The following is a 12,328-nucleotide window of genomic DNA, read 5'->3' on the forward strand; positions in this document are numbered from 1 at the left end:
TCTAGACATTTTCGACATGGTAAAGCAGTATAGCGAGCGAGCCTGAACCACCTAAGGGGGTTCGGGCGGGAGGTGGTCTCAAAGTACAGATGTTACAGGTGAGGTACAGTCTAGTAAGGACTAAATCAGGTTACCCTTTTAGTCTTTTTTTCTAAAGCTAACATTTCAGGTAAAAAGCACCAGCCTCCAAGATCAGCACAGACTTCTAGCTGTGACGTACTTCTTTTTTGTTTCCAAATAATTTATTTGCATTTTATAAAAGAGAACCACAAATCTAGTAGAGAAAAGTTTAACAAGTACTGCAGAGGTAAATGGACAGCAAAAATAGCAGAGGCTGCTGAAATGAGACCAACCAGCATACCAACTGATTAGGCCTCAGACAAGCACGTGTGACGCCACAGTCAGACAGAGAAGGAGAAAACAAAAGGTGGAGGAGCCAGAGGTCTGTGGACTTGGCAAACGGGACTCGGGCTGCAGAGAAAGCTCTGGGAATTGTCTCCTGCTGTTTAATGACAGACCTGTAGATATTGAAACGTCCACCATTAGCAATTCTAAAGCTGAGAACCACGTCTTTAGAAATGCATTGGGAAGCGCAGCAGCAACATCCTCAGCTGCACTTCAGAGGCTACTGTGAAGTATTTACTGAATGCAGTGGAATCCGTTGTAGCGCGTGCTGATTGTAGAGGGAACCATGATGGCAATCTGAAACCTCGGCAGCTATGCATCATCGCGTGACACGCCTACACATGGCAGGCAACACAGTATTGTGTCCCGACACAGAGTTTGGAAAGCTCTGCTCTAAGGGCTCAATTCTTGACCTTGTTATTTCTAAAGCAGACATGCTTACTATTTATATCCCTCTTCAGTGAGACTGGTCTGACCACTTCCTCATCCCCTTCTCTCTTGGCCTACCTAAAAGGACTACTTACCTGGTTCTGTAACACTAAAAACATTGACCTTGACACTCTGTGTAATTCTGATATGCTTTCACTTCCAAAACTAGACCCGAACTTGGATGTCAACAATATCACGTCCCAATGTCTCGCAGTCCTTGCAGATGAAATTGATAATGTCACTCCACTTCAAAGCAAAAGGAGAAGGCCTACTCCTTCAGCACCATGGTTCAATAAATCCCTTTATGAAGAATCCTGGAGAAACATTGGAGACAATCTCCGTCCACCACTAATCTTTCTATTCTACGTTTTGCAAGATTAAAATACCACAAACACATCTTCCATGAAAAAGCATCACACTTCAGAACCCTCCTTGAGTCAGCCAAAAACAGTTCCCAAAAACTATTTTACCTCGTCAAAAATCCAAACTTCTCTCCCCCCAACCATCAAGCCTGACGATTCTACAAAGAAAGCAGCAGAATTCGCTTCGTTCTTTGATGAAAAAGTAAAAACACTGGTGGATCAGGTCATTCATCCTACCCTCCCGAAGGAGCACAAATCCTTGGTCATTTGACAAAATGTTGACTTCATCTCTGAAGATGCCCTCCTTAAATGCATCCTCGAAACTAAACCCTCTAACCATTCCTATGACCCCATCCCTAGTGACATTGCCATTGATTTCTACACCCATACTCTTTCCTACTGGACCTGCTGGGATAACCTCTTCCTCAGCCAAGGCTCCCTTTCTGTTGCCCTTAAAACAGGACAGGTTACTCCACTCCTTAAAAAACCCTCAGCTGATGCGATGACCTCAATAACTACCGCCCCATCACCAACCTCCCCTGTCTTGCGAAATTCACAGAAAAATGTGTAGCGAAACAACTTTCCAAACATTATGGATAATAATCTTCTTGTCAATTTCCAGTCTGGGTTCATTCAATTGCAGCACCGAAACAGCCCTGCTGCAAGTGATCAACGATGTGCTGCTTGTACTCTATTATGGAGAGTTTTGTCTTCTGATTCTTCTAGACCTCTCTGCAACCTTTGACACTGTTAATCACAACATTTACTTAACACTCTTCACCAGAGAATGGGCTTGGAAGGCACAGTGCTTAAATAGTTTGCCTCATTCCTAGTGGACAGATCCCAAATGATCAAGATAGTGACCAGTCTTTAGTCTCCATTGGCGGTAGGTCAAGGCGTCCCTCAAGGTACTATCCTAGCACCCACTTTGTTCAATCTCTATTTGGAACCATTGGGAAATCTCCTATGTAAATCTGGAATCCTCTGTGCTGATGACACTCAAATCTACCTTAAGGTGTCCTCCGCACACGATATCTCAATCCTAAACTCTTCTCTCAACTATTCAAATCTGGATGTCCGCTCATCAACTTATTCTGAATCCTTCCAAAACTGAATTCCTCCTCCTCTCTACCTCTCTCTCTACTCCTCCTCCCCCTGTTCAATCTTGGTTGGATCAGCTGAAGTTACTCAACAATAAACCTATCGGTGTCGACAGCGCAAAATCCCTTGGTGTCATACTTGACAAAAGGCTAAATCTACTCCCCCCCCTCCCCCCCCATATCAACTCCATTGCAAAGAAGGCCCGATACAAACTGCACCTTCTCTGGGGGGATTCTACTTTTCTTTCCGGAACAAAACCTAAAAACCCTGGTCCAATCTCTGGTTCTCTCTAGATTGGATTATTGCAATTTTCTTGCAGGACTCTCCAAATCCCACCTTTCCCCTCTTAAATCCGTTCTCCATTCAGCGGCTCGCTTTATATTTGGGGACAAACGAAGTAACCACATCACACCCATTTTGTTCTCTCTTTGATAGCTTCCCATCGAGGCAAGAGCAATCTACAAGACTGCCTGTATGACCCACAAAGCCTTGCACACTTCCTCCCCTCGATATTTGGCGAATAAACTGAACATTTTTGGAGGATCTAGACCATCTCATAATGCGGAAAAGTTACTGCTGGAGCTCCCCACCTTCAAGAGGGAAAGCTCGATGACTCAATCCTTCTCTGGCAATGCGGTGAGAATCTGGAACTCACTTCCTCCATTACTCTGTACCACCATCTCTACTCGGACCTTCAAAACTGACCTCAAATCTCTTCCCTTCCAAAGACACTTCCAGAACTAATACACCCCCTCAAGGAATTTCTTTCTTTATTGTAAATTTGTAATCTATGCCTGTACAATCGTCATCCTAGTGTGTTTTTGTGTGTTAATTGAGTGACTGCCATCTATTGCTTTATTTTACCTCTTGTTTCTCGTTTGTTGCTGTAACATGTACATTTTGTAAGACTCTCCTCATGTAAAGTACTTGGTTGTATTGTGAAGCGCCATTACACCTTTGGGTAAAGTCCACGCTATATCAAAATGCATTAAATATATCAAATAAATACTATACTGATCCCCCAGTGGTTACAGATCCTGACCTATACCCTGCAAAGCGCCCTCCCCTCCCGATGGCACCACTTCCTACCACAACCTCATTGTTAGGGCTGCCAGCTTCCTTAAAGTGAATCTGCATACTGAGCCATTAGAGGGTGATTTCCTTTTTGAGAACTCTTCTTCTACTCAGCGGTCTGCTCAGTACCTCACCATGCTTTTAGGCATGCTTCGTCACACCCCAGACATTTTCCACAACCCTTTCAAACTAGGGTCATTACTCAAAAGGTGGACAAGAAATACAAGGCATCCCTGACAGACCCAATGTAGCGCAAGCTTCTCCATCTTATTTACTGTACCTTGCCCCCATGTTACTGTTCCAGTCCTAGTGGCCATTGTAAAATCTTTTCCCCAGACTGCTATGTATCCCTCCAATGGTTCTTGTACGAATGTGTTAATGTTGCATTGCTTGTGGTTATGAGTGAGAATATATGCCTTGGATGACTGTGGGAGTAAGTGGGATTTGAAGAAATGTATGATTTATAAACTCTTATGACCCTTTGTATATTCTAAATTTATCTTGATCTATCATAAATAAAATATATTTATTTTTTCAAGAAAATTGTATGGATCCTGTGTAAATCTATGTCAGCTCTGATACGTAAATTTCTGTCACCCTTCATTTGAATGTGAGGATCCCCTAGTGGGACCTTAAAATTGACCCTGGCAGGGTTTCCTCCTTTTCTATTCAGCTGTTATTTTCCCCATTTCCTGCCAGTATCCTGAAGCCCCACCCGGGAACCACCTTCTATTTCGTAATCCCTGACAGACCCACTTTACATCCGGGACTAGCTTCCGCCTGACTCTCTAGTGGTAGCTACTGCACCAAAAAGGGCCAACTCTCAACCCAATGGTGATGCCCCTCTACCAGATAATGAGAGTAAAAACATAGATGCTGCACACCATGGAACCGTCAGGTGTACGCGCGCTGTATAAATAATTTAAAACTCAAACTCAAAAGAGTAGCTCTGCAGTTAGCCAGTCATTGGAGGATTGCCAATTCAATGGGGCTACATTCCTAAAATGACTGAGCATATTGGGATGAAATTGAGGTACTCCTCCAATATCTCCCGGATGAACACAAAAAGAGAGACTATGAGATAGTTTCAAAAGGGAAGCAAATCTCAAACACCTCCATATGCTGTGCCCTAGATGCTGCCGATACTGCCACAAGAGCGGTTAACTCTAGTGTCCTTTTACGTAGGCATGCATGGCTCAGTGTCTCCGGTTTTAGAACTGGAGTCCAGCAGAGCCTTCTTAATCTTCCTTTCGATGGAAAACATCATTTTGGCCCACAGTTGGATACTTTATTAGAAAAAAACTAAAGCAATAGGTGTCCTTCAAACCCCTTCCCGTTGCATGTCCTTTCACCTCTCAGCATACTGTGGAGGTTCCAGAACCACTTCTCCCGAAACCTCCACATAATATTGGTGGCCACAAGCCCAAAACACCTCTCCCAGGGGTTAATTTCAAGGCTGCTACAGAGGAAACAATTCAAAGGGCAGAAGTAAAGATGGATCCCCCAAAGGATCTGCCACCACCAATAAGCCTTGACTTACCTCTCATTTCTCCTAATCATATAACATCAGTCGCGGGTAATCTCCAAAGATTCCTTCCCGCTTGGCGGAACATCTCCCCCGAACAGTGGTTGTTGAATATTATCCAACATGGTTATTGTTTCGAGCTCACTTCCACACCTCCCAGCATTCCACCTCGCAAGCACGAACTCTCCCCACAGCATCAGAAGTTACTCAGGGAAGAAGTCCAATCGCTCTCCAAAAAGGTGCCATTGAACCCACCTTTCTCCTGGCTATGGGAGTATACTCGCTATACTTCCTTATACCTAAAAAGGACAGGTCCCTCAGACCAGTTTTGAATCTCAGGCCACTAAGTGAATACATTCTCTCAGAGCACTTTCACATTGTCACTCTTCAGGATGTTATCCTGCTAGTATAACAAGGTGACTTCATGGCCTCACTGAACCTCAAGGACGCCTATTTTCACATTTCAATCCATCCGGCACATAGCAGGTACCTCAGATTTGTAGTAAGCGGACAGCTTTATCTATTCAAGGTGCTCCCTTTTGGAGTCCCTACCGCACCCAAGGTCTTCACCAAGTGCCTCGCGGTGGTGACCGCTTACCTACGCGGACAGGGCATTCACATGTTTCCCTGTCTAGATGATTGGCTTGTCAAAAGTACCACTCGTTTACAATGTCAACAACACATTAAACTCATCAATCTACTTCAACAACTAGGCGTTATCTTCAACGCTATAAAATCCCATCTCCAACCCTTCATATCCACCGTTTCTAATTCTCAATTCAGAGATGACCCTGCCCATATGCCGCCAGGATACAATCCTTTCAAGCACTCATTTCTCCATTTCAACCCAATCAACAAGTTACAGTCGGGACAGTTGTGTGTGTCTCCTAGGCAAGATGGCCTTATGCTTCGTGATAGTACCTCATGCCAGGTTAAACATGCGTCTATTACAGGAGTCTTAGCTCTCCAATGGTCTCAAGTGGAGGGTCAACAGTAAGATCTAGTGTTGGTCGGCCGTCAAACATGCCACTCTCTTCAATGGTGGTACACCAAAACACTTGTTTAAAAGGATGGTCATTCCAAGACGCCATTACGTAGAGCACCATAACAACGGACGCCTCCCATAAGGGATGGGTACCTCATTTACAAATTTAACAGTCCAAGGTCAGTAGATCCACAGTCAACTACTTCTTAACATAAATCACCTACAACTACTAGCTGTTCACCTTGTGTTGAAAGCTTTCCTTCCCCACCTGATTGGCAAGGTAGTCTTCATCAAGACGGACGACATGACAGATGACAGCTATGTATTACTTTCAGAAACAAGGGGGTACCAGATCCCCTCTGCTCTTTCACCTGGCCCAGAACATTTGGAAATTGGCTCTCCATCACAAGATCTGTCTCTTGGCAGGAAAACTTGCCAGGAGTGAACAGGTTTGCCCACTCTCCTCAGCAGGTTTCAGCAACAAGTCCATGAGTGAAAACTCAACCTGTAAGTTCTCCACCACTACTTTCAGCGGTGGGGACTACCAGACATGGACCTCTTCGCCACAGCAGAAAACGCAAAATGCTCAAACTTTGCTTCCAGTTTTCCACAGTTCAAGGGCAATGAACTATGAATGAGTTGGTCAGGAATATTTGCTTACACTTTTCCTCCTCTTCCTCTACTTCTGTTTGTGGTTCAAAACCTTCATTAGAGATCGCTCACCCATATACTGGTGGCACTCACATGGGCACAACTGCCATGTTTCACCACCTTGCTCGAGGTCTCAGTGGTCCACACCAGACACTCCCCAACAGGCAGGACCTGCTCACACAGAACCATGGAGAAATCAGTCACCCAGATTTCAGATCTCTCAACCTTGCAATCTGGCTCAGGAGGTCCTAGAATTTGGATGCCTTAATCGCCAGCCAGAGTGCATGGATCTTCTCAAAGAGGTGAGCAGGCGTACTACTCGTGCCTGTCATGCTGCTAAATGGAAAATATTTGTTCATTATTGTCATTTCAAACATATTGATCAACTAACTTTCACATCCATAAGACTACGCCTAGTGGCTGTAGCTGCTTATCTTCAGAACAGAAAACACTTTTCCCTATTCCGAATTCCTATCATTGAAGACTTCATGGAAAGTCTTAAGAGTCATTCCTCCTCAGGTCCTGCCATCCCCGACATGGAACCTTAACATTGTATTAACAAGATTAATGGGCCCTCCATTTGAGCCCCTCCACTCCTGCTCCCTCCAGTTTCTATCCTAGAAGGTAACCATTGTGGTCGAAATCACTTCTCTTACACGCCTCAGTGAGCTTCAGTTACTAAACTTGGAAGAACCCTTCTTCCAAATAAATGGAGATAGGGTTGAATTCCACACCAACCTAAAGTTTCTCCCTAAGGGGATTTCACATTTTCACCTTAATTAATCTATTGAACTTCCTGTGTTTTTCCCTCAACCTGACTTGGTTGAGGAACAAGCTCTCCATACATTGTTAAACGAGTCCTCATTTACTATATTGACAGAACTAAATCTTTTAGAAATTACAACAGCTTTTCATTGCTTCCTCCATACCCCATACAGGGAAGCCATTTTTAAATCTGGCATTGCTAAATGGATTGTTAAATGCATCCAGACATGCTATGCTAAAGCTAAAAGGACCTTAACTATCCCTCCTAGATCTCAGTCCACCAGGAAAAATTGAACCTCTTTGGCCATTCTTAGAAATATCCCTGTTGCTGATATTTGTAAGGCACCTTCTTGGTCCACACCACATACTTTTACAAAACATTATTGTGTGGATGTACTGGCTCGCCAACAAGCCAATGTTGGACAGGCAGTTGTGCGTACACTTTTCCAAACCCATGGTACTCCTACAGGCTAGCCGCCGCTATTTAGGTAGGACTGCTTTACAGTCTTTGCACAGCATGTGTATCTACAGCTAGGTAAATTGTTGCCCAGTAAGTATCTGTTCGTGGCATGTAGTGCTGTAGATTCACATGCACCCACCCTCCTTCCCGAGGCCTGTGTTAGTTGCAGTCAATTTAATATTTCTTACTTCGTCTTTGCATAGACATCTCTATACTACACTCCGCTTTATACTTCATCCTCACGTGCCATGCAGAAAAACAATCTAGGAGTCGATGATCATGCGCATTACCAGCAAGAGGAAGGGTCACAATAGCTCGTGACTCGGAAGGCTTCCTTGGAAGAAAAACAACTTGCACACATCCAAGCCCAACACTTGATGGCAGGATAATGCACATCATGTGAATCTCCAGCACCTTATGCCATGAACAGAAGCCTACTAGATAAGTATTGTTTTCCTTTCCAGCCGCAATTGCGTAAAAAGAAAGTTGCAATTGAAAAAAAGATTCAATGAGAAGAAAGTCTGAGATCTTTCTGGTAGACAAATCTGCATAATGGTGACACATATACCATTCTTGGGTAGGTGGATATCGTTTGAAAAGTGTTGGTGTCTGCAGAACCTAGACTTTAAAGTCTGGAAAACAAAGACTCTGGCTTAGATTCTGCCATGACAGAGGTGGGCTCAAAAGTGCAGATTCTGAAGAACCTTGTTAGTTGTATAGAGGAGTAGAGCGGTCAGACCTATTTCAGTGGGAGAGTGTCTGGGGCAGTATTGGTGCTGGAGAATGTTAGAGACTGTGGAGGGAGAGTGCTCACAACATAGGTCTTGGTATATCGTGCTGTAATCCCAGAGGTGCAAAACACACAAGGTGATGGACGGAATGTTGCACATTGGCAAAACATTCACCCCCAGTCACAGATCTGGGTTTAATACATCGTTATTTTGCTCACCATGCCACCCAAGTTAAGACATGGCCATATGCAAATCAGTCTTGACCCTGTGCCTCATGGGAACAGTCCAGCCCGAACTTCCAAGCCATGTCTTCCCTGGACCGGAATCAAGCATCCTAGGACCGGTTTCTGGCTATCAGCCGTCATTAGCCAGGATAGCTTGACTCCAGTGGCGTAGTGAGCACGGGACCCACGTCTAGGCATACCCTTCCCACATAGGGCGAACAGCAAAACACACAAGGTGATGGACGGAATGTTGCACATTGGCAAAACATTCACCCCCAGTCACAGATCTGGGTTTAATCCATCGTTATTTTGCTCACCACGCCACACCAGTTCAGACATGGCCATATGCAAATCAGTCTTGACCCTATGCCTCATGGGAACAGTCCAGCACGAACTGCCAAGCCACGTCTTCCCTGAACCGGAATCAAGCATCCTAGGACCGGTTTCTGGCGATCAGCCGTCATCAGCCAGGATAACCAGAGGTGTCGATCACAGATCACAAAGTAAATAGAGGTGTGTTTTTTTGTTGTTTTATGGGGGGGGGGGGGTGTGGGGTTTTAAGTAGATTGAGCCACCTAAACTGCATGATGGCAAGCTGATAGTGAGACAGGACCATTACTATGGTTATTAACCAGTACCTTCACAGGCCCCATTTTGAGAAAGGCAGGTGGTTCCTCCTCTTCCCAGATTTATGCTCATCAGCAAAGTCTGTTGAATGGTGCTTCAGATGACATTGCCAGAATTAAAAAACTGAGCGTGGGACAATATGATAACACACTTTATATCTCTCCCCCCCCCCCCCCCCCATAACAAAGTATCTGAATCCAGGGTGGATAGCCTCTTGGAAAAGGTAAGTGTTCCTTATGGCACAGTGTCTGAACAACATTTGCAAGCTACAATTTCTAGTCCTTATTAATTCTCATTCAGCTGCATGTAATTTCTAAAGGTCATCTGTATCAGCACTCAATCCAAACTAGCTTTGAGGGAAGTACATGGATACAAGAAGAGGGTATTCTTGATAACTTAACGTTTGCTCAATGTACTCACTGTATATTTTGTGTCTGGGCCTCTTCGGCCAATAATCATAGTCTCTTTACCTTGCCTTTACAGTTCCTGCTATTCTTTTTCTGTCTATTGTTGAACTACATAAGAAGCCCACTACTCAGGATCCTGGGTCGAAAAGAAAGCACCAGCCGACCTTCTTCCCCTGTCCCCACTCCCCCAGGGGACTGCAGCATTTCTAGTGACTTAGAGGATGACAGCCTTATTGAAGATGTATTTGAGCTGCCACTAATATCTGGATCTGCGAGCTTACTGCGTTGCAGCTTGACTTACCCTGGAGAAATGGACGACCAGGACTTCATCATCAATAACAAGTATTTGGATTTACCCATTCCTTTTTTCTGGCATTCCATTCCCACCCCACATGCAAGATTTCCCCTGTAAACCCGCTTTAAGTTGTTTTCATGCGATGTAATGTACTATAATGGCGTTTTTTTGTGTGTCAATTATGAGGTTCAGTTTAACAAGCAGTCACCCTTCCATTAATGATGGAATGGACAGGGCAAGTGTTTGTGCCACAGTACTGAGGAAAGGAGATCTAAGTGTTTGTAGTTTCTGTTAGTCTTTATTGATCACTGAATATCTCGGTCTACCTGAGGGATCTTGGAACACCTTTAAAGAGATTGAAAGAATATTTCGAATTGGATGCAAAATACTATGCCTATGTAAAAGCAACATTATATTTCTAAAATTGTAATTTAATGAGGGGTATAACAAACCTAAGAAACTTATTATAAAACAAAAAATATGTTTAAAGCACATTTAGCAGCCAGGTTAACCATCTTAATTTTACCCCTTTTTAAAAAAGGCGAAACAAAATCAAAGCACATAGTTTCCACGCTGGCAGAAGCAGTTCACTTAAGGGCAGCCAGTGGGCCACCATGGTGTCGGTATGCAACACAGTGGTATTTGGCACATCAGTTTTTTTATTTGGCTATGTGAGTAAGTACCGCTAACCTTTTTGTTCACTTTCATCTGATTTATCCCAAATTAAAAAAACATTTTGTACTCTTAACAATAAATCTTTTTACCCTTTACTCATGGGCATAGATTCACCTAAATGACAGGGGTAGCAGAAGCGACATCGCATGACTTTTGACCTTGATTTTTTCCAAGAAGGCGTCATGTGACCCTAACATCTCAATAATTGACATTGCAGAAGTTTCATAATAATTGCATGATTAGTATAACAGCATAACACAACTGTCTATTTATATACCACCTAAATGTATTCCTGACTTTATCTTTAAAAGTTCTGTGACATAATAAATACTTGGCCCGAATTGTAATGAGTGAGTAAAGCAAGTAAGCCAGACTTCTTCTAGGGAGTTTCTCACCTACGGATAGAAAATTGAAAAGAATGAGGTGAAATAGAGAATTTTAGAATCAAACATTTTTATTATTATTATGCGGTTAGAGTATCTTATAACACAGCCCAGCTGCCTACATCAACTCGCCGGCAGGGCGGATGCACATTATAATATAACACAGCTTCTGGGTCTACATCCCGGAGGCCGACCCCGCGTATGTGAAGAATCACCACCATCTCGCCGGAAGCATAGAAACCGCTTTTAAGGGAGAAAATAAAAAGGCAAAAAAGAACAGACCCCCCCCACCCATACCCCCACCCCTCCTGGGTCCACCCTTCCCCACCCCCACCCCCCTCCGCATCAGCTCAGCCAGGCGACATGTGTCCCCCATGTGTCAGACTCCCTCCGTTCGTTACAACTAGGAGGCCTTCAGGTGCGCGGGAAGGCCCCAGCAGGTTCCAAGGGAATAAGTTGTAGTATCTGCAGGTATTTAGGCCATGTCACTTCCCCAATTCTTTAGATAACAATTGCAAGAACGGCACCCAGAGGGTAGCATATTCAGAGCCTTTCCCATCAATACTCAAGGAAAGGTGCTCCATAGCTAGGGTGTGCCACAATCGCTGAAACCAGTCCCTCACATCAGGTAGTGCCGGGGAACGCCATTGTGCTAAAAGGACTTGCCGCGCCGCCAATAGAGCCAACGCTATTTGTTTGCCCCTGAGGGAGCGCAAGGGAAAAAACTTAGGATGGGGAAGCCCCAGCAGTGTATGTTCGGGCAGGCGGGGCAGTGTGATCTGAAAAGCAGCATCAAGCTCGTCAAGGACTGTTGCCCAATAGCGTTCCAACTTCGGGCACCGCCATAGAAGATGCAGTAGGTTCCCGGACATCCCACAGCCTCTCCAGCAGAGGCCCGACTTCGCTTTGTCCCAAGCTTTAACGCGCGCTGGGGTGTAGTACCAATAGGTCGCTGTTTTATAGGCTGATTCAGTTCCTGTAGTGTTAGAGGTCATGTGATGAGCCCGGTAGAACACATGTTCCCATTCCTTGGCCGATAAGGGGCGCCCCAATTCCGTCTCCCACCGCACCTGTGCCTTTGTACGCTGCGTTCAGGGACTGCGCAGAATCATGGCATAGAGCTCCGAAATAAGGCTGCGAATGTCCTTCTTACAGACCAGCCAACGCTCAAAGGCCGTCAGCGGTCTCGACATGAAGGCCACATTAGCCGGCCGGGTTACCCAATGCGC

General features: G+C 44.6%; 1 protein-coding gene across 2 annotated transcripts in view; it reads left to right on the forward strand.

Annotated features, from left to right (window-relative positions):
* Positions 1-12,328, forward strand: part of PKMYT1 (protein kinase, membrane associated tyrosine/threonine 1) — a 360,498-nt gene that overhangs the window by 238,919 nt on the left and 109,251 nt on the right. For both annotated transcript variants that reach the window (XM_078652880.1, XM_078652879.1), the window contains exon 6: positions 9,823-10,088. In XM_078652880.1, coding sequence (XP_078509006.1) covers positions 9,823-10,088 — 266 coding nt within the window. The remainder of the gene's footprint in view (positions 1-9,822; positions 10,089-12,328) is intronic.

This window comes from Lissotriton helveticus, chromosome 7 (genome assembly GCF_964261635.1).
Source record: "Lissotriton helveticus chromosome 7, aLisHel1.1, whole genome shotgun sequence".
Classification (NCBI taxonomy): domain Eukaryota; kingdom Metazoa; phylum Chordata; class Amphibia; order Caudata; family Salamandridae; genus Lissotriton; species Lissotriton helveticus.